Source organism: Myotis myotis, unplaced genomic scaffold (assembly GCF_014108235.1).
Source record: "Myotis myotis isolate mMyoMyo1 unplaced genomic scaffold, mMyoMyo1.p scaffold_m19_p_1, whole genome shotgun sequence".
Lineage (NCBI taxonomy): Eukaryota > Metazoa > Chordata > Mammalia > Chiroptera > Vespertilionidae > Myotis > Myotis myotis.
The window spans coordinates 24711433-24739287 of record NW_023416313.1 but is presented as its reverse complement, the minus strand read 5'-3'; the positions used below and the strand labels follow the sequence as shown (position 1 = coordinate 24739287).

Below are 27855 nucleotides of genomic sequence, written 5' to 3'. Positions count from 1 at the left end.
AATTTCTAACTTTGCTAACACAATTAGAAAAAAAAGTCAGACTTTGGGGGATATTCAAAAATATTAAAGTCTAATTTTTTGGAAAATTTTTGAGTTTGTCTTATTATTGTTTTTTCTCTTCTAGACCTCAGGTGCCCTTAATTGGATTAATCATAATTCTTAGGTTATAATGAACATATGAGAAGTCATTACTCTGCCCCAAAATAAAGCTTTAATAAGAATATATCAGCTCAGTTGGCATGGCTCAGTGGTTGAGCATCGACCTTTGAACCAGGAGATCATGGTTTGAATCCCAGTGAGGACTCAATCCCCAGTAGAGGGCATGCAGGAGGCAGCGGATCAATGATTCTCTCTCATCATTGATGTTTCTATCTCTTCTTCTTCCTTCCTCTCTGAAATCAATAAAAATATATTTTTAAAAAATATAAATATCTACCCATGGCCCTGGCAGGGTAGTTTAGCTGGTTAGAGCATCATCCTGATACACCAAGGTTGCAGGGTCAACCCTCGGTCAGGGCACATACAAGAATCAACTAATGGATGCATAAATAAGTGGAACAACAAATCGATCTTTCCATCTCTCTCTCTCTATCTCTCTCTCTCTCTCCCTTCCTCTCTCTAAAATCAATACTAAAAAAAGGATTATATCTACCCATGTATTCAGTTTCTCATCTTGCCCCCTGTTTCCTATTCCCCCTTGTACTTCAGGGTTAACCACAACCCTGAGCCTTGTTTTTGGATTTTATGAGCAGGTTATCATATTATGTCACTAAGACTTACCCATGTTGCTTGTACTGGTAGTTTCTTTCATATTTGAAAATATTTAGTTTTAGTTTGCTGCCCTTGCTTGTTAAATAATACTTAATTTTGATTGAATAACTCTAAGAAAGTTAATATAACTTATAAAGCATTTCAGACTTCACACTTTAAATTGAAGAAAGATGGCTCAGTTGGTGGGAGCATCATTCCATGCACCAAAAGATGGTAGGTTCAATTCCCAAGCAGGCACCCAGGTTTTGGGTTCAATCTGAGTTGGGGCACATGTATTGATGTTTCTCTCACTCACATGTATGTTTCTCTCTCTCTCCCTCCCTTACTCTCTCTAATAATCAATTTTTAAAAAGTAATTAAAAAATAAATAAATTGAAGAGATATACATGGAGACCAGGATATTAGACAGAATTCAAATAAAATCTTTAAATTACTATGACAAACAAGTTAATCATTAACATCTTGGTCATGCTAGACCAAAATGATTCAGACTTCTTTCTTTTTTTTTCTTTAGCAGTCATGTCAAGTCATTCAATACAGATAGATATGTTATTATCATATGCCTAAATATATTTAACTTTCAACAAATGTAAGCCAAGATGTCAGTGATATCTGGAACAACATTAAAATTAAAGTATAATTTTTTTTAGTTTCCCAGTGAATATGACATATTGTTAAAATTTCTCTGTGACCAGAGGTACATGGATGATTCATATTTATAGTTTGTAAAATTACTCAGGATAAATTTAGCAAGTTACATTTCAAACTGAAAATCAAGTAAGTAATTTCAGAAAAATAGAATAAACACATTTTTAAAAATTGCTTTAAATATCTTAAATACTTTTGCAATTTTACCTGTTTGGTTATATTTGTACCTTAGTACACTTTCACTGTAAATCACTTTAGTCTCCTAGTACCCCAATTCAGCTTTTCAACTTATCACTGTGCTCAGTATCTACAGCATTAAGTATGAACACAATTTATCTTCTACCTTCATCTTCTCTCAGTCACTCCTACAAACTCTATACCCTAGAACTGCACTGTTCAATGCAGTAGTCTCTAGCCACATATGGCTGTTTAGATTTTAAATCTTGAATTAAATTAAAACTTCAGTAGCCACTTTTCAAGTATTACAGAGTCACATGTGGCTAGTGGCTACTGTACTGGACAATGCAGGTATGGAACATTCCCACTGTTCCAGAAATTTCTATTGGACAGAACTGCCCTAGAGTTTGGATCTAGAATTTCTATATAGATAGAATTTGTGGTTAGCAACATGATTGAAATATGGGTTTAGGGATTTATTCTGAAACTGCATTAGATGTCATTCTGTACATAAATTGTATGCTTGGATGTGTGAATATGGGCGGGGGTCTGATAGTAATTATGTGGGAGTAGAATAAGGCTCACAAAGCCATTCTTTTAGTCAATCATTGTTCTAACCACACCAAACTCCCCCCCCCCCCCCCTCAAAAATATTGCACTTAATTTCCTTCAGGCCTTTGTTCACCTTTGTGGTGATTTCTATTAGCTATTACCCTTCCCACAACAACTACTCATCAAAATAACTCACCATTCAAGGCCCAGCCTCAGATGATCCTTCCTTTGGGAAGCTACCATAGCACTTCTTTTCTAGGCTCACAGAAAATGTAGTTCAAAACTCTATTATCTATACATAAAAGCCTAAGCAACCATTACAACCAAAGGACCAGTCAACCAGTCGCTATGACGTGCACTGACCACCAGGGGCCAGACACTCAAAGCAGGAGCTGCTCCCTGGTGGTCAGTGCACTCCCACAGCCCACCTTCCACAGTCCCTCTCCCCAGCAGGCCGGCCCCAATTAGTCCCAACTGGGACTGGGCAAGATGGCTCTGATTGGCTCCAATTGCTGGCCAGGCTGAGGGACCCCACCAGTGCATGAATTCGTGCACCAGGCCTCTAGTAGAATATATTACAGCCTTGCCTCATTCCTCCAGTAGATCCCAACACTGTCAAGAGCACGGACTTTGTCTTTGTTTTTTAAATATTTCCCCAGTACTCAGTACAATGCCTTACCCCTTGCAGGAGCTCAGTAACTGTTCGTTAAACTAACTTTTAAATAGCTTGGATGTCTAAAAGATATCCTAACACTAAATCTGCTGCAAGCATAGTCCCCCTCCTCTCAGTTAGTGGTTACTTGATCTTAGTTACTCAGGTCTAAACTTTCTAGGCACTTTACAAATGTTAACTTATTTATTCCTCATAATGGCCCTCTGAAATAAAAACTATTACCCCTGTTTTACAGATGAGGAAAATGAGGCACAGAAAGATGAAGAAATTTGTGCAAGGTTGCCTAGCTCATAGAACCTAAATCATATCATGTCTCTTCTCTGTTTGAAACACTCCAATAATTCCTCCATTTCAGTCACAGTACAAGCCAAAGGCTTAAACGGCTATATGTGATCTGCATCCCCCCCCCCCACTCTATTTTCCTCCATAGCAATTTATTTATTTATTTATTTATTTACATTATCTCTTCCCAAACAAATTAAACTCCATCAAAGCAAGCCAGGATTTTTGTCCCCTTCCCCACTGCTGATTTTTTTCTCAGTGCCCAAAACAATGCCTTGAATACTAGGCCCCCTTAAAATAATTGTTGCACAAATTATTCTATCTCATTTACTGTAAGTGAAAACAAATGTTTAAGAAGTAAAAACAGGAATTTCAAAATTCCTGAATTTTAGAATGACACAAACTTATGTGTTGTAATTCTTGGGGATTACTATCTTTTGAGTTCATAAAGTCAAACAATGTTAACAAAACAATACATTGTATAAAATTGAAATTTGTGTTCCTGGCTGGTGTGACTCAGTGGTTGAGCATGGGCCCATGAATCAGGTTACCCTTTGATTCCTGGTCAGAGCACATGCCCAGGTTGTCAGATGGATCCCCAGTAGGGGGCGTGCAGGAGGCAGCTGATGGGTGGTTCTCTCTCAATATTTCTATCTCTCAATCCCTCCCTCTTCCTCTCTTCCTCTCTCCAAAATTAATAAAAATATATTTTAAACAATAATAATAAAATTTGTGTACATATACAAACTCCATTTAATGGGTAAATTACTTACTGCAAGAATGAAAATGAAAGGCATCAGTCTTTTTTTTTTTAAATATTTTTATTGATTTTTCACAGAGAAGAAGGGAGAGGGACAGAGAGCTAGAAACATCGATGAGAGAGATCGATCAGCTGCCTCCTGCACACCCCCTACTGGGGATGTGCCCGAAACCAAGGTACATGCCCTTGACCAGATTCGAACCTGGGACCCTTCAGTCCGCAGGCTGACGCTCTCTATCCACTGAGCCAAACCGGTTCGGCGGCATCAGTCTTTTTTTAAAAAATATATTTTTATTGACTTCAGAGAAAAAGGGAGAGGGAGAGAGAGAGAAACATCAATGATGAGAGAGAATCATTGATCAGCTGCTTCCTGCATGCCCCCTATGGGGATCGAGCCTGCAACCCGGGCATATGCCCTTGACCGGAATCGAACTTACCACCCTTCAGTCTGCAGGGGGATGATCTATCCACTGAGCCAAACCAGCTAGGACAAAGCATCACTCTTCATTAGCACCCCGCTCGTTAACCAACTGAGCTAACCAGCCACTCAACAAAAACATCACTCTAGTTATTTAAATTACATAAAAAAAAAACAACACAGTGAAAGGGACAGGGTAAAACGAGTAGGTTTTGGGAAATTTAATAGTTTGGATAAAAACAATCTTGTGCTTGCTACTCTATCTAGATGCCCAAGAACAAAGCACAGACTTTTAGGCAGAATTCTAGCAAATCAGCAACTGTAGCAAGATCACTGGAATCTCCCTTGTGAAATAACGGAAAAACAATTCAGTGAGTGCAGTACCTTCAACATTTAAGACCAAGTAGTAAAGGATGTGGGGAAGCCCAATGGATATCCATCAAGAATAATTTAAATAAATAATCGCATATCATTTTAAACTATGGCCGTTGTCAGTTTCAAGAGCTGAAAGCTATTTCATCTTACTGTGGTTTTTTCAAGACCGGCTTCTGAAATGATGTGCTTCTCAGGTTCCTTTGCTCAACTTGGTACATTAAATTGCTCAAAGCCTTTGCATTGGGTTTTCCTCTGGATGGAAGAAAAGGTCATTCTTTGGCATATTTATCACATTTTTTAAAAAATGAGTTTTCCATATTCACGAGAACCATCTAGCTAACTTGAAAACCTGCTCATGTCTGGGTTCTACGGTTTGGGAGTGGAGCCCAGGAACCTACGTTTCGGACCATTCTTTTGAGAACTACTCCACTCTGATATTTTTTATACTTTACAGCTTTCAAAATATTAATTTTAAAAATCTAAAGAGGAGAGGGCTCAACGCCGGTGGTTGTCAGAAGGCACAAGAATGAGCGGCCCACGTTGTGCCAAGTTGCAAAACTTTTCCTCCGTTTGCAGACCTCCTGTCCCTCGGGGAGAAAAGCAGTTCCTTTTCACCGAGCAATTAACCGTTTTCAACCAGTTCCGTCCACGGCCCTCAGGACGACCCCCAAAAGCCACGCACTCGTTTCCGCGCCCCAAGTTACAGCCCTGTGCGTCCTGCACGCCCTCGCCCGGCCGCGGGGACCAGGCGCTTCCCGCCACCAGGCTCCTCGGCTCGCCCTCTGGGCCGCGTCCGCCCCGCGGCGCTCGGCGCGGCAGGTCTTGGCGCCAACCGGCTGGCGGCGCTGTCCGCCCCACGCGCGGCGCCCGGGCCCGAGGGAGGCGGGGGCTCGGCGGGCGGAGGAAGGGGCGGGAGCGAGCGCGCGCCCTGCTCTCGCGTGCTCTCGCTCCGCTCGCGCGACCGGCCGGCGTGTGTGCGCGGCGTCGGCTCCGGGGGCTCGGGCGGCCGGGCGCGCGCCGCTGCGAGGGGCGTCCGGGTCCGGGTCCGGGTCCGGGTCGGCGGGCCCGGCCGGCGCGAGGGGCGGGCGGGCGGACGCGCCGCGGGGGTTCCGGGCGGACACACGCGCACACGGTCCCGGAGGAGCCTTCTCCGAGGCTGCTCTTCCCCGGCCGGACGGAGAGCGGCAGTGTCTCCCCGCCCAGCGCACACTCGCCCCGCGTCTCCCCCCGCGGCGGCGGCTCCTCCTCGGCACCGCCAGCCCCAGCGCCGCTCCGGGGCGGGAGGCGGCGGCGGCGGGACCCACGGAGCCGCTTTGTGTGCAGCCCGACGAGGGGCGGCGGCGCAACCACCTGACAGAGGCCCGGGCGCTCGATGCACCTTCCGCCCGCATGAGGAGGAGGAGGTAAAGGCGGCGGCGCGGCTCCCGCCCTCGGCGGGTGGAGGGAGGGGACGGAAGGGGAGATCGGAGGGGGGGGGCGCGGGGCCGAGGCCCGGCGGGGCCGCCCGGAGGTGCCGGTGAGGCCTGGGTGGCGCGGGACCCGGCGCTCAGGCACCGGGGGCGACCGCAGCCGCTGGGGTCCCTGAGCCCAAGTTGCAGGAACAAAATGTGAAGTGCGGGGCCGCGTCAGCCTCTTCCCGGCGCGGGGGTCGGGGGGAGGGCGGCTGGTTTTCCCCTCCCGCGGGGGTGGGGAGCGGAGCAGCGGAGGGGCGGCAGCGCGGCGGGGGCGCCGGGGGTCCGGAAGCGCGGCCGGGCGAGGGCGATCGTCCCCGGGAGCCGCCGCTGCGTGCGATGCCGGTCGGGTCCCTAGTTTTGCGGCCTAAGCTGAGCCCGATAGGCCTCGCGTCTCCTTTCCCGAAGGCGGCCGGCCGTGCGGGGGGGACCCCGCGTGCCTCTCCGGTGGAGCCGGGGCCTCGGCGGTCCTCGCCGGACTCCCGAGGCCGCCAAACTTGGGACCTCGGTGCTCGGGGACGGGTTTCATTGTGAGGGAAGGAATGGGGAACTCCTGGCGCTGCTCGGCGCTCCCGCGGCCGCGGCGGCGGCTGCCGCAGGGGTGAGCCCCGTGGGCTCGGGGCTCGGGGGCGCCCGCGTGCGTGGGGGCGGCGGGGCGGCCGCCACACTCCCAGCCCCGGGGAAGGAGCGGGTTGGCGGGGCGGCCGCCGCGTCCCCGGCCTCCCGGGCGAGAGGGCCCTTTGCAGATGAGAGGTTTTTGAAATGAAAAAAGAGGTTACAAAGTCGCCCCTTGGCCGCTGAACTTTTGTTTTCTGACCGATAGAGGCCGGTAGAGGACTGCGAGAGAAAAGTTGTCCCCCAGGATGGACTTCGCGGCGCAGCCCAAGCCCGCCGCTGCCCTCGGCGGCGTGGGGAGTGCCGACGGGAAGATCGCCTACCCCCCGGGGGTCAAGGAGATCACCGACAAGATCACCACGGACGAGATGATCAAGCGGCTGAAGGTGAGTGTCGTCGGGGCGGCGGGTCCGCCTTCCCCGGAGCGAGGGGGGAGGTGCCCTCGCGGGGCGTCCACGCGGCTAGGCCTGCCGGAGGTTCACCTACGGGGGTTTCTGAGAGCTCATCGCCGTCTCCACCCCCTCCCCACGGTATTGTTCTCTCCTGGCTTATCTTCGTTTCTCTGTTTTTGTTTGTTTGTTTTTTGGCTTATCTTTGAATAATAAGTTGGGGGGGGGGCAGGGATATAGCCATTATGGGAAATTAAAAGGAGTGTTATGTGTGTGTTTTAATCTTGCTTTTTTTTTTTAAGCATAAGAATTCAACTTTTAAAGGCCCCTCCCCCCCCAGAAATATTTATGAGAATACTGTTTAAAGTAGCTTGCAACCTTAAGTGTAGGTAATAATTAGTCTGAGAAGTCCCGTTTTCATCAACTTCTGAAGAGACTTGATTTAAGTAAGAAAGGTATTTTTTTTTAATTGTCACAATTTTCTAATTTCCACAAACTTAAGTGTGGATATAGTATGGTTAAACTTTGACAGAAGGTACTGACTTCAAAATCCAGGCTTGAAGTAAGGTGATGTTTTAGGTCCATATGTTCAAAGGGGTTGTAAGAAAAAGTATTGTGGCTTCTTTTATAAAGAGTCATTTTTATTTAGTTTAGCAAGGGGAGGGGGAGACCTTTTTTCCTCCCGAGGGCCATTTGGATATTTATAACATCATTCGTGGGCCATACAAAATTATCAACTTAAAGATTAGCCTGCTATATTTGCTCAAACATTTAATTAACTCACCGCCAGTGCCGTGGCAGGGCCAGACCAAGTGACTTCTCGGGCTGGATGTTCTCCACCCCTGGTTTAAAGCATGGTGGTCTTAAGGTCCAGGGTGTAAGTTTCAGCTTTATGTTGGCCAGTTTTTTGCTGTGTTGCATGGCTAGATTGTGGCCACAGCCTTACAAAGTAAGTTCCATTCTTGTTAAGGGATCGGCTTGATGCAGTAGTTCTCAACCAGGGCATCTTTGAAATGAAAAAAGAGGACATTTGCCAATACTGAAAACATTTTGGTTGTCAAAATTGAGGCTAGATTGAAGCAGGGAATCCAGCTAGGAAACTGTTAATAGTAGTCTAGGTGAAAGGTATTAAAATCTTGAAGTAGGCTATGATAGTGGGAATAAAGAAGTAGGGAATGATCCAAGAGACAATTCAGAGTTAGAATCAGACGTGGTGGGAGGTGAGAGAAGAAACACTGTTGATAGTGTTTCTGCCTTGAGCAACTTGGTGAAATGTATTTTTAGGGAATGATCTTGCCCCTTTGCTCTTAGAGCTTAGTATAGTGCCTAGTAAATGTTTACTGTGCTGTGAGTGTTTTAATGAATACTTTAAGTATTCTTTTAGTTCATGTTTAGTATCTAGTAATTTGTTACCTCTTTGGAAGAAATGGGACACAATACCTTCCATTGAAATAACTCTTGCCCTGGCCAGTTAGCTCAGTTGGTTAGAACATGGTCCCGAGATGCCAAAATTATGGGTATGATCCGCGGTTAGGGCACATGCAAGAATCAACTAGTGAATGAATAAATAGAATAACAAGTCAATCTACCTCTCCCTCCCTCCCTCCCTCCCTCCCCTCCCCTCCCCTCCCCTCTCCTCTTCTCCCCCCTTTATTCCTCTCTAAAAGTCAATAAATAAAAATTATAAGTAAATATTGATACTAAAGATTATATATGAAGGTCTTTTTTTTTTTTGTTGTTTTTTTTTAAATATATTTTATTGATTTTTTACAGAGAGGAAAGGCGAGAGATAGAGAGTTAGAAACATCGATGAGAGAGAAACATCGATCAGCTGCCTCCTGCACATCTCCTACTGGGGATGTGCCCGCAACCCAGGTACATGCCCTTGACCGGAATCGAACCTGGGACCTTTCAGTCCGCAGGCCGACGCTCTATCCACTGAGCCAAACCGGTTTTGGCATATATGAAGGTCTTAATTGATGTTTCTTTCTTTCTTTTTGCAAAACAAGTTATTTTGATGAAAAAATGCAGTAGTTAGCGATTGAAAGTTATTTCCCCAATAAAATACTACATACCATAAAAGTAATGGATCATTTTCCTACAAATGAAAGCAAAGGTCTTATTAGTTACCAAAACCACACATTATTGAGTTCCAACTTCATTTTAATTGATGTTTTTTAAGATTATATTGAGTGTTTTGAGATGCTAAAAAATTATGAAATATAAAACTTAAGTAAAATATTTATCGACTTTTTTATTGTACTCATTAAGAATATTAAAACTTGAAGTCTGGTGATGGATAATCTGGTTTAAAAGTTATAACTATACACTTTCTACTTGAAAATAGATTAAATATCAGAAGTACTGTTAACCACAAATGGATATAAAACAAGTCTAGAATGAGCATTGGGTTAGAATATTCATTATGAGTTATTTTGGAAGTTAAAATTGACATATATATTAACTAATTTGAGGGTCCCATGCTAAAATTTTGCTTTTTTCAAGAATTCTTGCCCTGGCCCAGTGTAGTGTTAGCCTGCACACCAAAGGGTCACAGGGTCGATTCCCAGTTGAGGGCACATACATGGACTGAGGGTTTGCTTTCCATGGGGAGGCAATCAATCGATGTGTCTCTTTCACATTGATGTTTCTCTCTCTCTCTCTTCCTTTCTCTGAAAAAGCAATGGTAAAAATATCCTCAAGTGAAGATTAACAAAACAAAAAAATAATTCTGAATATTTTGTTTTCCTCCCACCTTTCTAAGTGTATTTTGACTTAGTACTATTTTGAGTTTTTAGGGATCCTTGTTTTGTTAAAGTATTACTGTCTCATTTGAAGTGTGGATTTTTAAACAATGTTTAACTGTATTTTTGATAATTTGTTTGTTAGACCTTTAGTTATGAGCAAATTTTATAAATTCAGTAATTACTATTACATAGCAACAATGTTCAAATGCTAAATAAATACAAAGAGGGCTTAAAGACAAGTAAAATCATGTCAATGGAATTCAGAGATATTTGGCCTAAACTCTTTAGTTTAAAGAATAGAACAAGCATATTTATAGTGAAAACATAATTTTAGAGTAAGAAGGATCTTAAAAGAAGTTCTGTAACTCCCCTGTTTTACAGATGACAAAAAGGCCCAAAGTGGCCTAGTAACATTTACTAAGATCAATAGTCATAAGGCAGTTTAGTGGCACAGCCAGGGCAATAGCATTATATTTATTTTTATTCTTAGAGCTGCCTTTGTCTAAGAAATCTAAGTAGAACTAAGAAGTTGTGGTTTTTATGCCCTGACTGGGTGGCTCTGTTGGTTAGAGCGTTGTCTTGTACACCAGAAGGTTTGGGGTTTAATTCCCGGTCAGAGCACATACCTAGATTGCATATGGGAGGTAACCATCGATGTTTCTCTCACATCCATGTTTCTCTCTCTCCCTTCCTCTCTAAAAACCAATAAAAACATATCCTCGGGTGAGGATTACAAAAAAAAAAGAAAAGAAATTGTACTTTTTATTATGCAGTTGAACACACCAAAATGAAAAGAAAGGAAATCAATGAGAGTTACTTTTGGTCTTTTGCAGGAAGATATAGGACAGCATTTTTTTTAACATTAGAGAGAAACTATTGTGATGCTTTGAAGCTTCCTTGAAAATAATTCCTAGAGTATGCCTTTGAAAAGCTAAGCTATCCTTTCATGTATTGGAAGTTTGGATTTCTAAGAAAGGATTGTTTTGTCCAATCACATTGGCCTTCTGTCAGTTCCTTGAACATGCCATGTTTATTTCTGCCTAGACACATTCCACATTATGTAGGCCATATGTACCATTCTCCTCAGTTCATTTGTCATTTATTTATTGTCCTTTTTTTGGTTAATCCTCACCCAAGAATTTTTTCCATTGATTTATAGAGAGAGTGGAAGGGACAGGAAGAGACAGACAGAAACATTGATGTGAGAGAGACATATTGATTGGTTGCCTCCTGTATACACCCTGACCAGGGCAGGTACATGCCCTTGACTGGAATCGAACCTGGATCCTTCAGTCCATGAGCCAATGCTCTATCCACTGAGCAAGACCAGCTAGGGGTATTTGTTCTTCTTAAGAGAAGTCTTTTAGATTTTCCATTATATATTCTTTTACCCTTTTCATATCACTTATAGTTATGATATTACACTTATGCAAATGTTTGATTTGTTTCCCCAACTTTTCTGTAAGCTTCGTGAATCAAGGTACCATATCTATATTTATTTTTGTATCCTCCCAGTGCCATGTTTAATGCTTGGTACATAATCAGGTGCTCAACAAGTATTAGTTGAATGAACAAATGAATACTTTGTATTAATACTGGATTAGAGAAATATTTTTATTTTTGAAAATGAAAGATAATTTGAAAATATTTTGAATTACAGCTAAGTACTTTATCTGTATACCAGAGATGATAACATACATACTTAAAATTTTAGAACTAAAAGGTAGCTTAGAGTTTATTGGGTTTTGTTCTAATTTTCCATGTGAAAAAAACCGAGTCTGAGAGGCTGTCACCAACCCTAGACACAGAAAGCTGAAAACTGTCATTAACAGTTTTGTTACTTAGATAAGTTCCAATTACATATTAACTAGAGGCTCAGTGCACAAAATTCGTGCGTGGGTAGGGTCCCTAGCGGCTGCCGGCTGCCGAATAGGGCCTCCCTTCCCGCAGTTGGCCACCCAGCCCCACGCCCTGGTCGAACTCCCTGTCAAGGGGACAGTCTGCATATTAGGCTTTTATTATATAGGAATGACAGAAGTAGCCATACTAAAATTAGTTGGCTGTTGGAAGAACAGCAAATCATTTGCTACCAATGTTAGATTAAGTGTGAAGATCTATAGTTCACAAATAGCCTCCCTTTTATATAGCTAAGCATTCTGAAACTAATGCAGAGGTCATGTCTGATAAGTTTTGTAACATTCAAAATATACCTATAAACAATGTGGTACAAAGTTCCATTAAGTGATTCTACCCACAGTTTGTTATACACAGCCTGTTTCTGATCATGTGCTACTACAGAGCTATGTGCCACACACATTCTTGTTCCTTCCTTTTTTGCTATTTTGGAGATGGGAGGCCCTTGATAAACCTTGGTTTTTAGAGGGGGGGATGGGCAGGGTGAAATTTGTTTCTGATATACATTTCTTATTACCTGGCTTCAGCTCAGCACCCTAGACCAGTGGTTGGCAAACTCGTTAGTCAACAGAGCCAAATATCAACAGTACAACAATTGAAATTTCTTTTGAGAGCCAAATTTTTTAAACTTAAACTATATAGGTAGGTACATTGTTATTAACGTAATTAGGGTACTCCTAAGCTGGCCTTTGCTAAAAACGTCCTCAGTCTGATTGAGGTACGTTTCCCGAGGTCAACTCCTTCCAACTCTCCCATCCACACTCGTCTTGTGTACTTGTTTCATCTATCTCCTTTCGTTCATCCTCTCTATATGTCCAAACCATCTCAACATACCTTTCTGAATCCTCGACACTACATCTTCTTTCACTCCACAACGTTCCCTGTACTTTTGCACCCACATGTGGTATTTTGTGGAAGAGCCACACTCGGGGCCAAAGAGCCGCGTGTGGCTCGTGAGCCGCTGTTTGCTGACCACTACCCTAGACAGTTCTCTGGCCATAACTCTATACCTAAATCAGCTATATTTGTTCTGTAGGAGAATCAAATCAAAATAATTACTACCTTAGTGCTAAGAATTAGGAAAGATAAAATAACAGGATTTTATTTTTCTGAAAATGTCCTCCATTTTTCTCCTACCAGGTCTTGTAGTTTTTTGCATTTGCCTGTAATCTTTTCCTTTGTGTCAGCCATTCTCCCTTTTCCCCACATTCTCACTTCTGCTTTCTATAGTCTGGCCTGTTTGATAGTTTAATAGGAATAAGGATTTGATGGGCTTGATTTTAAGGTAGGACAGTCTCCTTTTCTCATCAAACCTAGGTTGGGAGAGGGGAAGAATAGGTTGGGGGCAGGAGGGCTATGAATTCTTTCGCTTTCCTTTCCTCCAGGTGGACTCCAGAAATACTTAATTTTGTTGTAATTATTTTCATCTCCATAAATGACTTTTATTGCCAATGCAGTATGTTAATTTTACATAAAATTCAGTATGTAATTTCAACTGAATTCTGCTCATATATTTTAATATTTGTATTAATGCAGAAGATTCTGCTAAGAATTAAGAAATTAAATGAGAGGCAAGATTTCTTAAACCCAAAATATAGCCAATTTGTGTTTGTGCAGTAGTACTTAGTGCAGCACAGTTCTTCTTTTAGACGTCGATTTGTGTAGAACCATTCTGGTTTTCAGTTGTATAACAAACTATTCCCCAAATTCAGTGGTTTAAAACAGCAACTTTTTAATTTAAATTTTTATTTATTGATTTGAGAGAGTAAGGTGGAGAGAGAAAAACATTGATTTGCTGAGCCTCTGATTTTTTTTTAAATTAAATCTTTATTGTTCAGATTATTACAGTTGTTCCTCCTTTTTCCCCACATAGCTCCCCTCCACCCAGTTCCCACCCCACCCTCTGCCCTCACCCCACCCCCCCATCCATAGGTGTACGATTTCTGTCCAGTCTCTTCCTGCACCCCCACACCCTTTTCCCCCCAAGAATTGTCAGTCCACTCCCTTTCTATGCCCCTGGTTCTATTATATTCACCAGTTTACTCTGTTAATCAGATTTTTTATTCACTTGGTTTTTAAAAATATATTTTATTGATTTTTTACAGGGGGAAGGGAGAGGGATAGAGAGTTAGAAACATTGATGAGAGAGAAGCATCGATCAGCTGCCTCCTGCACACCCCCTACTGGGGATGTGCCCGCAACCAAGGTACATGCCCTTGACCTGAATCAAACCCGGGACTCTTCAGTCCCCAGGCCGATGCTCTATCCAGTGAGCCAAACCGGCTAGAGCTCACTTGGTTTTTAGATTCATTTGTTGATAGATATGTATTTGCTGTTCATAATTTTTATCTTTACCTTTTTCTTCTTCCTCTTCTTAAAGAATACCTTTCAGCATTTCATATAATACTGGTTTGGTGGTGATGAACTCCTTTAGCTTTTTCTTATCTGTGAAGCTCTGTATCTGATCTTCAATTCTGAATGATAGCTTTGCTGGATAAAGTAGTCTTGGTTGTAGGTTCTTGGTATTCATCACTTTGAATATTTCTTGCCACTCTCTTCCGGCCTGCGTAGTTTCTGTTGAGAAATCAGCTGACAGTCGTATGGGTACTCCCTTATAGGTAACTGACTGTTCTCTTGCTGCTTTTAAGATTCTCTCTTTGTCTTTTGCCCTTGGCATTTTAATTATAATGTGTCTTGGTGTGGTCCTCTTTGGATTCCTTTTGTTTGGGGTTCTCCGTGCTTCCTGGACTTGTAAGTCTATTTCTTTCACCAGGTAGGGGAAGTTTTCTGTCATTATTTCTTCAGATAGGTTTTCAATATCTTGCTCTCTTCTTCGGGCACCCCTATAATTTGGATGTTGGTGCGCTTGAAGTTGTCCCAGAGGCTCCTTACACTATCTTCATATTTTTGGATTCTTTTTTCTTTTTGCTTTTCTGGTTGAGTATTTTTTGCTTCTTCGTATTTCAAATATTTGACTTGATTCTTGCGATCTCTTGTCTGCTGTTGGATCTCTGTATATTATTCTTTATTTCAGTCAGTGTATGCTTAATTTCTAGTTGGTCTTTTTTCATATCCTCCAGGGTCTCACTAAATTTATTGGCGGTTTCTAGAAAATTCTTGAAAAACCTTTTAAGTGTGGTTTTGAACTCTATATCCAGTCGTTTGCTTTCCTCCATTTCTGTCATTTGTGATCTGTTTCTTTGTCTCTGCATTTTTTGTGCTTCCCTGGGTTGGTAGAGTGGCTTTGTGTGCTAGGTGTCCTGTAGGGCCCAGTGGCTCAGCCTCCCCAATTACCTGGGGTGGACACTCTTGGTGCACCCCTTTGTGGGCTTTGTGCACAGTGTTGTAGTTAAGCCTTGATTGTTGTAGGTATCACTGGGAGGAATTGACCTCCAGGCCAATTGGCTGTGAGAATCAGCTGTGTCTACAGTGGGAGAACTTCTGTGCTGGAGACACCCTTCTGGGGCAAGACTTGCTTCAGTGGGGCTTTGGTGCACACTGAGTCCGCTCCCTGAGTGTGTCCCTTATGGATCTGACAAGTTGTAATCTGGATGGTCCCACTCTGACCACTGGGTACACTGGCTCTTGGGTCTAAGGAGGTGCTAATTTAGCCTTTGCCTGAGGCTACCCAGCAGGAGCTACGAAGAGAACTGCAGATTCCCCTTCCTTTTTTGGGGTTTGGAGGTGCCCAAATGAGGCCCAGCTGTGAAGCAGTGCAAGCTGCTGTGGGGCCTTGGGCCTTCTCTTGGAAGTTCTGGGTCTGTCTGTCCCAGCTGCAGTTTGTTAGGTAATTTTCAGATTGCTAAGGGCCAGGGCATTCATATGCAAAAGCCTCTGCCGCAGCCTGGGTGGGGCAGGGTCTCAGGGAATCAACAGGGTGGAGCAAGCAGCTATGGCTGATCCTCAGCCCTGCCCTAAGGGGCCCTGCATCTCATCATCCTGGTAATTGCTGCAAGCACCTTTGAGAGAAAGCCGCCCTCTAGTTCCGAGTTCTGCCTGCTGCCAGACAGTCCAGTTTCTCCCCGTATGAGTCTGTGTCCCCAGAGACTCACCCGGAACTGGAGTTCAGAGCAGTTGGGGGCTTGTGATTCCCTCCTGATTCAGAAAGACAGCCGCATCCTCAGTTGCCAACCCTTGCTGCTTCCGCCTCTGTACCTCTGCACTTCCGCACCTCCTCTGAGTCTCAGTGTGCTTTTCTCTTTCCTTCTAGTTGTAGAATTTCCTCTAAGCCAGCCTTCATGTAGTTCTGGATGATGTCTGTTTTGTCTTTTAGTTGTATTTTTGAATTTTTTGTAGGAGGCAGCAATTTCCGGTGTTTACCTATGCCACCATCTTGGTTTCTCCAACCAAGCCTCTTATTTATGTATTCACTGGTTGATTCTTGTATGTACCCTGACTGGGATCAATCCCGAAACTGTGGTGTATCAGGACGACACTCTAACCAACTGAGCCAGGGCAACAGCGACTTTTTTTGTGTGGTAAATAAAAATAGATATATACTTAAATATATGGAAGTATTTATTAAACATATTTAAATATGTAAATATTTATTAAATAGAACATTTAAATATACATAATTATTTGTTAAATATAATATATAATAAAATGTACCATTTTAATCATTTTTAAGTGTGTAGTCTGTGGCATTCACATTGTTGTACAACCATCACCAGTATTCTCCTCCAGAACTTTATCGTATTTCCCAACTGAAACTTTGTAGCCACTAACTTTAACAATAACTTTGTGTTGTAGTCTTAGAGCTTCATCACATGATCTCTCCAATAGGGTACTTGGACTCAGGGCTCTAAGACAGACAGTATGGAGGAAGTTGCCAGTACTTTTAAAGGCTTGGTTCAGAATTGGCAGTGTCACTTGTAACTTACTCTACTAGTTAAAGTAGTCATAGCCCAAAAAAGTTTTAAAAAGACAAGAACAAGCAAAAATAGTCATAACCCATCCCACATTCAAGGGAAGAAAAGTTAACCCTACTTCTTAATCTAAGAGGTAGGAAAGAATTTGTAGCCATCTTTTATCTACCACTGGAACTTTCATGCCAAGTCAAAGAATACCTTCTGTACACTTTGTAGAATACCTAAAAACTTGAAGAACATTTAATTTCCAAAACAACAGTATAGCCTGGCCGGTGTGGTTGAGCATCAACCTATGAACCAAGAGATCCCCAGTTTAATTCTCGGTCAGGACGCATGCCTGGGTTTTAGGCTTGATCCCCAATATGGGACATGCAGGAGACAGCCAATCTGTGTATCCCTCTCATCCATGTTTCTCTCTATTCCTTTCCCTACCCCTCTCTCTAAAATTAATAAAAACATTAAAAAACCCCAATATATATTTGCAACCAACTGGCTAGATTTGTAAAATTTATTTTAAAAACTGTAAGAAAAACATTGTAGTACTTTTTTTATGTGCTAGTTAGGAAAAATTATGGGGGAGGCTTATGATTTGATCTCAGAATTGTTTCTTATAGTTGAATTTTTCTTTTTTTTTTTTTTTTTGACGTGGGGACGTGGGGACGAGGTGACGTAAACACGAGGGGACGTGAGGAGGTGGGGATGTGAAGACGTGGGGACAAGGGGACGTGGGGACCTATAGTTGAATTTTTATTGGAAATTATTACTGGCTGATTATAATGAAGATTTTTTTCATCCCCTCCTTTTTAAAAAAAACTGTTACTCTCTCAACTTTTTATTTTTGAGACTTCTTTTGCCTCTAGAAAAATAGGAAAAATTTTACCTTAAACACTCATATCCTTTTACTCAGATAGCATTTGTCATCTTTGCTTGCTTTTTAAAAAAATATATATTTTATTGATTTTTTTACAGAGAGGAAGGGAGAGGGATAGAGAGTTAGAAACATCGATGAGAGAGAAACATCCATCAGCTGCCTCCTTCACACCCCTCACCAGGGATGTGCCCGCAACCAAGGTACATACCCTTGACTGGAATCAAACCCGGGACCCTTCAGTCCCCAGGCCGACACTGTATCCACTGAGCCAAGCCGGTCAGGGCACCTTTGCTTGTTTTTATGTTTCTACACATAAATACATACATACACAAACACACACACACACACACACACACACACAGAGCATACTTTTTTTTTTTTTTAATATATTTTATTGATTTTTTACAGAGAGGAAGGGAGAGGGACAGAGAGTTAGAAACATCGATGAGAGAGAAACATCGATCAGCTGCCTCCTGCACATCTCCTACTGGGGATGTGCCCGCAACCCAGGTACATGCCCTTGACCGGAATCGAACCTGGGACCTTTCAGTCCGCAGGCCGACGCTCTATCCACTGAGCCAAACTGGTTTCGGCACACACACAGCATACTTTTTTGTTTGAAAGTCACTTGAGACATCATGACATTTCACCTCATCTTAGAACAAGGATATTCTACTTTATCACACTCAAGAAATTTAGCATTGATTCAGTGGCATCTATTATACAGTCTATAATAAAATTCTCCCAGTTGTCCTTAAAAAAGTTGTCCTTCAGCATAGGATCACATGCTTTTATCTTGTCTTTAGTCTTCTCAATCTAGAAAGTCCTTTCACTGTTTTGGGGTAGTGGAGGGGGATTGTTCATAGCATGATATTTTGAAGCATTTGTCTTATAGGACTTCCATAATCCGTTATATTTATATTTATATATATATATATAATATATATTTTTTTGGTCTCATTTCCTCATGCTTAGATTCAGGTTGAACTTTTATGGGGGCAAGTATACTGTGCAAGTCGTGGTGTATAATTAGTTTCCTTTGCATTATATGATGAGGCACATAATGTTATTTTGTCCAGTTGGTTATGCTAAGTTTTATCACTTGGTTACAGTTGGCCAGCACTCTCCATTGTAAAGGTACCTTTTCCCCTTTGCAATTAATAAGTAATGTTTAAGGTGACAGTTTGTAAAAATAACATGTTTTTAAACAATTCATAATTAACCATTTTAGCATCCACTCTAATGCTTATAAAATGTTGACTTTGTTTATACTATCATTCCTTCTACATGTATTAGCTGACATTCTGTAAAGAAGAGCCTGCCCCTCATCCTTGCTAGTTTGGCTCAGTGGATAGAGCATCGACCTGTGGACTGAAGGGTCCCGGGTTCAATTCCAGTCAAGGGCACATGCCCTGGTTGTCCGTTGGATCCCCAGTAGGGTCGTGCAGGAGATGGCTGATCAACGATTCTCTCATCATTGATGTTTCTATCTCTCTTTCCCTGCCCCTTCCCCTATGAAATCAATAAAATATATTAAAAGAAAGAAAGAAGAGCCTGCCCCCATTTGAAAAGAAATTACTCATGGATTCTTCATTCAGTGTATTATTATCCACTTCTGCCTTTATTTCTTTTGAGAGTCAAATTGCACCAAATGAGCATGCTGGGTTTGGATGTCTTTTTGAAGCTTCTTATTTTTTGATGTGTCTCTCTGAGTTTTTGAGCATTTCTTTGTTTTCTGGTACAAGATAGTCACCTCGTACTTCCCTGCCCCAGATTTGGATAGGTCATTTTCTCCAAAGAGCCCTATTTGCGTTTTAGTAGGGAGTGGTGTTTATAAACCAAGATCTGGGCATGGACATTGTGTTCACATTGTCACTAGGATGTGATTTCTTCAGGCCCTTTCAGTATATAGAGCTAGGAAATACACACATATACTTTAAATCATGAGTTCGTTCTGTTACCTTCAGTTGAAAAGTAGCACTACAAAGTTTATCCTAAACTTCCTCCATTCCATATTTGTATTCTTCTCTTACAGTATAAACCCTGCTTTCTTTAACTTTGATAAATTTATTTGTACTACCTACTGTTAAGTAAAAAAAAATTCTGACCTATACCAGTATCCCTTGCAAGATTTTTTTGTAGTTCTTTCTGTCCCATTTAGGTTATATAGAGCAGTGGTCGCCTAACCTTTTGGACCTCATGGACCACCAATGGTCCACGGACCAACAGTTGGCGACCGCTGCTCCAAAGGTTTGCTTAAAACCAGCAGTCACGCCTTGGCCGGTTTGGCTCAGTGGATAGAGCGTCAGCCTGCGGACTCAACGGTCCCAGGTTCGATTCCGGTCAAGGGCATGTACCTTGGTTGCGGGCACCTTCCCAGTGGGGAGTGTGCAGGAGGCAGCTGGTTAATGTTTCTCTCATTGATGTTTCTAACTCTCTGTCCCTCTCCCTTCCTCTCTGTAAAAAAATCAATAAAATGTATTAAAAAAAACACACACACACAAAAAAAAACCAGCAGTCACCAACCTTTCAGACCTGGCGGACCACTGGTTGGCGACCGCTGATATAGAGTACCATGTTTGTTAGTTACTTGAATTTGAATTCTTTTGTCTGAGTGGCTATGTTATTAATTTATAGGCAATTTATTTCTTTCTGTTTGTATTCTATCAACTTTTTATTTCCACTGACAAATATATCCTTGCTTGATTTTTTTATTGTAAAAACAAATAATATAAAATTTATCACAGACATTTTTAAGTGTACAGTATAGTAGTGTTAAGTATATGCTCACTGCTAATGCAGTAGATATCTAGAACTTTTTCATCTTGCAAAACTGAAAGTATATACATTGAACAACTGCCCTTTTTGCCCTCCCAGCCCCTGGCAACCACCATTCTATTTCTAAGAGTTTGCCTACTTTAGATCCCCTCATATAAGTGGAATCATAAGGTATTTGTCTTTTTCTGACTGGCATATTTCACTTAGCATAATATCCTTAAGATGTATCCATGTTGTAAGCATATGACAGGATTTCCTTCTCTTTTTAAGACTGCATAATATTACATTGTGTATATACACATATCACACTCTCTTTATTGATCAGTCCATTGATGGATGTTAGGTTGCTTTCACTTCTTGGCTATTGTGAATAATACTTCAGTGAACATGGGTATGCATACATTTCTTTAAGATCCTATTTTTCATATAGCCCTACTATATATTGCTGGGAGGGTTGTTGGATCATATGATAATTTTATTTTTAATTGGGTTTTGGGACTCAATTCCACAGTGGCGGGGGCGGGTTGGTTCCCCCACACCAACAAACAATTCTTAGATACCAGTAGGGTGTCCCAAAATTCAACTCAATTCTGATTCTATCTACACGTAGGTAACATCAGACTCCACAGGTTGCAGTGGTTCTCAACCTTCCTAATGCCGCGACCCTTTAATACAGTTCCTCATGTTGTGGTGACCCCCAACCAGAAAATTATTTTTGTTGCTAAGTCATAACTGTAATTTTGCTAATGTTATGAATCATAATGTAAATATCTGATATGCAGGATGTATTTTCAGAGGTCACGACCCACAGGTTGAGAGCCGCTGGAAGGGTTCAGTCCTACAAGACTGTTTTCCTCCCTCCCCAGATAAACACTTTAGATGCCGTACACAAAACCAGGTTACCTGTGCTTCTGACCAACTGGCCACAGGTTGGAGGTTCCAGTACCCCCTCCAACTGAATGCCAATCACAAGTTCAGGTTGTTATCTGTACTTCTTTTTTTTTTTTTTTTTAATTACATCTTTATTGTTCAGATTATTACATTAGTTACTCTTTTTTCCCACCATAACTCCCCTCCACCCAGTTCCCACCCTACCCTCCGCCCTCACTCCCCACCCACTGTCCTCATCCATAGGTGCGTGATTATTGTCCAATCTCTTGCCTCACCCCACACCCCTACCCCCCCGCAAGAATAGTCCATTCCCTTTCTATGTCTCTGATTCTATTACAATCGCCAGTTCATACTGTTCATCAGATTATTTATTCCCTTGATTTTTAGATTCACTTGTTAATAGAAGTGTATTTGTTGTTCATAATTTGTCTCTTTACCTTTTTCTTCTTCTTCCTCTTCTTAAAGGATACCTTTCAGCATTTCATATAATACTGGTTTGGTGGTGATGAACTCCTTTAGCTTTTTCTTATCTGTGAAGCTCTTTATCTGGCCCTCACTTCTGAATGATAGTTTTGCTGGATAAAGTAGTCTTGGTTGTAGGTTCTTGGTATTCATCACTTTGAATATTTCTTGCCACTCCCTTCTGGCCTGCAAAGTTTCTGTTGAGAAATCAGCTGACAGTCATATGGATTGTCCCTTGTAGGTAACTGAGTTTCTTTCTCTTGCTGCTTTTAGGATTCTCTCTTCGTCTTTTGCCCCTGGCATTTTAATTATGATGTGTCTTGGTGTGGTCCTCTTTCGATTCCTTTTGTTGGGGGTTCTCTGTGCTTCCTGGACTTGTAAGTCTATTTCTTTCACCAGGTAGGGGAAGTTTTCTGTCATGATTTCTTCAAATAGGTTTTCAGTATCTTGCTCTCTCCTTCTGGCACCCCTATAATTCAGATGTTGGTACACTTGAAGCTGTCCCAGAGGCTCCTTACACTATCTTCGTATTTTTGGATTCTTTTTTCATTTTGCTTTTCCAGTTGGGTGTTTTTTGTTTCTTCGTATTTTAAATCTTTGACTTGATTCTTGCGATCCTCTGGTCTGTTGTTGGGAGTCTGTATAATGTTCTTTGTTTCAGTCAGTGTATGCTTAATTTCTAGTTGGTCCTTTATCACAACATCGAGGGTCTCATTAGATTTCTTGAGGATCTCACTACATTTACCGGCAGTCTCACCAGTCTTTTCGAGAGCCTTATTAAGTTTATCGGCGGCTTCTAGACAGTTCTTTAAAGACCTTAAAAGTGTGGTTTTGAACTCTATACCCAGCAGTTTGCTTTCCTCCAATTCTGTCGTTTGTGTCCCGTTTCTTTGTCTCGGCATTTTTTATGCTTCGCTGTGTCGATAGAGTTCCTTTCTGTGCTAAGTGTCCCAATTACCTGAGGTAGACACTCTTGGTGCACCCCCTTGTGGGCTTTGTGCACAGTCTTGTTGTAATTAAGCCTTGATTGTTGTAGTTATCACTGTGAGGAATTGACCTCCAGGCCAGGTGGCTGTGAGAATCAGCTCTGTCTGCAGTGGGAGAACTTCTGTGCTGGAGACACCCCTCTGGGGCTAGACTTGCTTCAGTGGGGCTTTGGTGCTCACTGAGTCTTCCCCCTGAGTGTGTCTTTTATGGTTCCACAGAGCTGCAAACTGGATGGTCCCACTCTGACCTCTGGGCTTTCTGGCTCCTGGATCTCTAGGGAGGTGCTAATCTAGCCTTTGCCTGAGGCTATCCAGCAAAAGTCTCCCTGCAGGGCTTGGGCAGGGCGGTCCCACGGGATCAACAGGGCGGGGTTAGCAATTATGGCTGCTCTCAGTCTTGCCCTCAGAGGCTCTGCTTCTCAGTGTCCCAGTAATTGCTGCAAGCCCCACGGAGAGAAAGCTTCCCTAGGGTTCTGAGCGATGCCAGACAGTCCCGCTTCTCCCGTATGAGTCTGGGTCCCTAGAGACTCGCCCGGAGCTGGAGCTCAGAGTCTGAGACTCCCTCCCGATTGAAAACAACAACCACGCCCTCAGCCGCCAGCCCGCTCCGCATGCACTCCGCACCTTAGTATTTTACTTCAGCACTGCGCCTCCTCTGAGTCTCGGTATGTTTTACTCTTTCCTCCTAGTTGTAGAACTTCCACTCAGCCAGCCTTCCTGTGGTTCTGGATGATGTCCGTTCCGTCTTTTAGTTGTATTTTTGAAGTGGTTGTGCGAGGCAGCAATCTCCGGCGTTAACCTATGCCGCCATCTTGGTTTCTCGGAATCTATCTGTACTTTGACCAACTGGCTGAAAATCAGTGGTTCCCAAAACTCCCTACTTGTATTCAATTAAGTTGTTAGAATGGCTCACAGAACTCAAGAGAGACGAGTTGCTTACTAGATCACTGGTTTATTGTAAAAGGATATAACTCAAGAACCCCAGATGAAAGATATGCGTAGGGCATGTATGTGGGAAGGAGCGTGGAACTTCATGATATTATACCACCACAACATACTGTTTTTCTATAGCAGTTGCATCATGTTGCATTCCCACCAGTGCACAAGGACTCCAACTTCTCCACATCCTCACTAATGCTTGTTATTTTCTGTTTTCGATAATGACTGTTCTAAATTGTGTGGGGTGGTATTTCATTGTGTGTTTGGTTTGCAATTCCTTGATGATGAAATTTTTATGCTTATTGGCAAATATTTGTGTATCTGTGGAGAAATGTCTGTTGAAGTTATTTGTTCATTTTTAAATCAGGTTATTTTGTTGTTGAGTTATAGGAGTATTTGTATTCAGGGTTAGGATTACTTTTCCATCCTTTTTAATTTTATATGGTTCAAGAGTCAGAACTATATACAAACTTACAGTTTTCAGATGTCTTACTCCCATCTTATCCCTTATCCCTTCCACTCCATTTCCACCCACCAGCCACTACAGATGATCATTTTCATTAATTTCTGGTTTATCCTTTCTGGGTTATCTGCTTTCTTACTCAAAAAATAGACTACTGCAACAGATGAGTGGATTAAAAAATTGTGGTGCATCTATATAATGGAATACTACACTGCCATAAAAAGGAAAGAACTCTTTACCATTTGCAATAGCATGGATGGGCCTGGAGAACATTATGCTAAGTGAAATAAGCCAGTTAGAGAAAGATAAATACCACATGATCTCACTCATTTGTGGAATATAATGAACAACATAAAACTGATGAACAAAAGTAGATACAGAGACATAGAAGCATCAAACCGACTGACAAACCTCAGAGGGATGGCAAGGGAGGCTTGAAGGGGGTGGTAAGAGACCAACCAAGGGACTTGTATGCATGCATATAATCATAACCAATGGACACAGACAGTAGGGGGGTGAGGGCATGTGCTGGGGGGCGGGAATGGGAGTGGCGAGGTCAGTGGGGGGAAAAGGAGACATCTGTAATACTCAACAATAAAGAATTTAAATTTAAAAAATGGACTGCTGTATGTACTATGTACTCTCTTGCACTTGATTTCTTCACAACATATCTTGGAAATCACTTCATGTCTGGAAATCTTTTTTTATTCTTTTATCATGGTTTTATAGTATTCCATTTATAGATGTACCATAGTTTATTCAACCTGTCTCTCATTGTTTCATTTGAGATTGTTTCTAATGTTTCGCTATTACAAATAATGCTAAAGGGAATAACCTTTTTCACAGGTTGTTTTGTATTTGTGGAGGTGTAGCTTTAGGGTAGGCATGGGATTATCGGGTTAAAAGGGTAAATCTGTGAGTGATTTTGTTAGAGGCAGCCAAATTCCCCCTCCATGGATTACTAAGTAATACCTACTTTTAAATTAGCAGTCAAATTGGAAAATTAATATGTTGGAAGTAAAGCCATTTTATTGCTTCCTGGCAACAAGAGAAATTCTTCATGTGAATGATTAAATAAATGTGTCACATGAAGTTCAGAGGGATAAGAAGTCTATTTAGATTTTCCTAAAAACTCAAAAGAAATTGAGTGATTTTTTTTTGAGTTTGTTTAACAAAATGCGGGGGGTGGAGATGGAGACAAAATGTTAGTAGCATATGATGTTGAAATCAAGCCTCACCTAGGGTCTTAATTCAAGACCTTGAGTTGAATAGAAATTAGGTGAGGGCTTATTAAAAACTAGAAGCCCAATGCACGAAGGTTCATGCAAGATAGGCCTTCCTTCCCCTGGCTGCTGGCACCACCTTCACTCCTGCCAGAGCTGCCTTTCCGCCTTCCCACACTCCCCAGAGGCCTGGAGCAGCTGGGGTGTGCAGGACGCCTGTGCTGCTTAGCGCCTGCATATGCAAATTAATCCACCATCTTTGTTGAGTTAATTTGCATACTCCTGATTGGCTGGTAGTGAAGGTAAGGATGTCACAAAGGTTCGATCAATTTGCATCTTTCTCTTTTATTAGTGGAGATAATATATGAAATAAGTAACATTGGCAAATAGAACACCAATAACAGATTTATTTTCCCTATATCAGAAATATGTAGTTGTCCAAGGAAAAACAGATTGGTGCTCATAGGAGAATAGATTTAAGGACATTATGAATTTTATTCTATTCTATTTTCAGAATTAATTGTTTAATTTAAACAATTTAAACACTACTTCAACTGAGGTTGTTGGCACCTGGAAGTATGTCTAGTTGAATTCTCTGCTCAGAAAGATAAAATGAGTGAAGTTTACACATTATATGAAAACCTAACAACAAATAAGGAAGTTTCTGTATAACAGTTTCAATGGAAGACCACACACAGACATAACAAAGGAATTTACTAAATTTATTTTCCTTGCTGTTGCTGTTTGGTCTTTTACATTAAAGCAGAGTTCTTCCCAACTTGTGTGCTTCTACATAGTTATAGGTGTGCCTAAATATAAAAACCCTCAGCCTTTGAAGGTTACAAATATATCATTTTTTGAATATTATGTGGTAGTTTAAAAGTTGGGAACTGCCATAATATTTGTTGGTTTGTGTGTGTGTGTGTGTTTTATTGTTTTTCATGTTATAAAATTATTGTTAAATCACATTTAAAACTCTACTGTAGTAGGGATACTATAAATGGTACTAATAAAGACAACTTTTATTATTATTTTTTTAAATATTTTTATTGATTTCAGAGAGGAAGGGAGAAGGAGAGAGATAGAAACATCAATAAGAGCGAATCATTGATTGGCTGAGAGAATCATTGATTGGCTGCCTCCTGCAGGCCCCACACTAGGGATCCAGCCCACAACCCAGGTATGTGCCCAGACCAGAAATCGAACCGTGACCTCCTGGTTCATAGATAGATGCTTAACTATCAAGCCATTCAGCCAGGCTAAGACAATTTTTAAATAGCATTTTTTAAATAGTTCACAGGGGAAACTGAATTTATACTAGACTAGCACTGAAATGGATTTCCATTTACATGAAGAATGTTTGAAACTTATAAGTTAAATGCCAATTATGTGCTAGTATTGCAGCTTTTTCTTTGGATAAACAAATACTAAGAATTTTGATGGTCAAGAAAAGTTTCATGGAAAAGGTGATGGTTGGACTGGGATTTGAAGGCTCAGACTTTGATAGGCAAATGGGTGATAAAGCAGGCCAGACAGATGAATAGCAAAACAAAGATTGAGAGGCCATAGCAGCTTGGTGTGTTTGAAGAAAATGAATAGAACAGTTTTGCCAAAACATCTTAAAAGAGAGTAGTTTGGGAGGAAAAAAGAGGATGGTACCTATGATACTAAAGTCTTTAAACGTCAGAGAAACAAATTTATATTTTAAAAAATCTCTCAGGTATTTGAACTGAAGAGTAATGTGTCTAAGCATGACCAAGCAGTTTCTTAAGCACATGAATAAACCACTTTCTTTGTAGCTAATTTGTGGAGTCTTTTTTTCCCTCATGTCTAGACCAGATAGCATCTTCAGTTGAACAGTAATCCATTTCTAAATGATACAGTCTGAAGAGTTTCGTCACATGACATTAGCCTTGAAGGCTGCAGATGAATAAAATTTAAAAGCATGGTAGGCCCAGCCGGCGTGGCTCAGTGGTTGAGCATCGACCTAAGAACCAGGAAGTCACGGTTCCATTCCTGGTCAGGACACATTCTTGGGTTGCGGGCTTGACCCCCAGTGTAGGTCATGCAGGAGCAGCCAATCAATGATTTTCTCTTATCACTGATGTTTCTATCTCTCTCTTCCTCTCCCTCTGTGAAATCAATAAAAATATATATTTTTTAAAAAGTTTGGATTTTGATGAGGATTGCATTGAATGTGTATGTCAGCTTGGGGGTTATTGCTGTCTTTTAAGAATATGTGTTTATAGGTTTTTAGAGAGAGAGGAAGGGAGAAGGGGAGAGAGAAACATCAATGTGAGACAGAAATACAGATCGGTTGCCTTCCATATGCACCCTGAATGGGGGATTGAACCTGAAACCCTGGCATGTGCCCTGATCAGGAATCCAACCAGCAACCCTTTGGTGAATGGGATGAAGCTCAGCCGACTGAGCCACACCAGCCAGGGTGGGACTGATGCCATCATAATAATGCCAAGTCTTTTGGTCCAAGAAGATGGGATATTTTTCCATTTATGTAGATCTTATTTTGTTTCTTTCAACAGTGTTTTGTAGTTTTCAGGGTATAAGTTTTGTACTTATTTTGTTAAATTTATTCCCA

The 27855-nt window shown here is 41.7% G+C and overlaps 1 protein-coding gene across 15 annotated transcripts in view; it reads left to right on the top strand.

Moving 5' to 3' along the window:
* The first annotated feature begins 5919 nt into the window (after positions 1–5919).
* The window catches only part of PDS5A (PDS5 cohesin associated factor A), a 107316-nt gene continuing 85380 nt past the window's right edge, over positions 5920–27855 (top strand). For 8 of the 15 annotated variants that reach the window (XR_004971458.1, XR_004971460.1, XR_004971459.1 and 5 more), the window contains exon 1: positions 6971–7108. Coding sequence is in view for 12 of the 15 variants with exons in the window: in XM_036331676.1 (XP_036187569.1) it covers positions 6971–7108 (138 nt within the window). In the remaining 3 variants the exon portion in view is untranslated. Of the gene's footprint in view, positions 6060–6138; positions 6269–6930; positions 7109–27855 lie in introns of those variants that run through there. The other 7 variants (XM_036331666.1, XM_036331686.1, XM_036331718.1 and 4 more) reach the window with 3 other exon arrangements.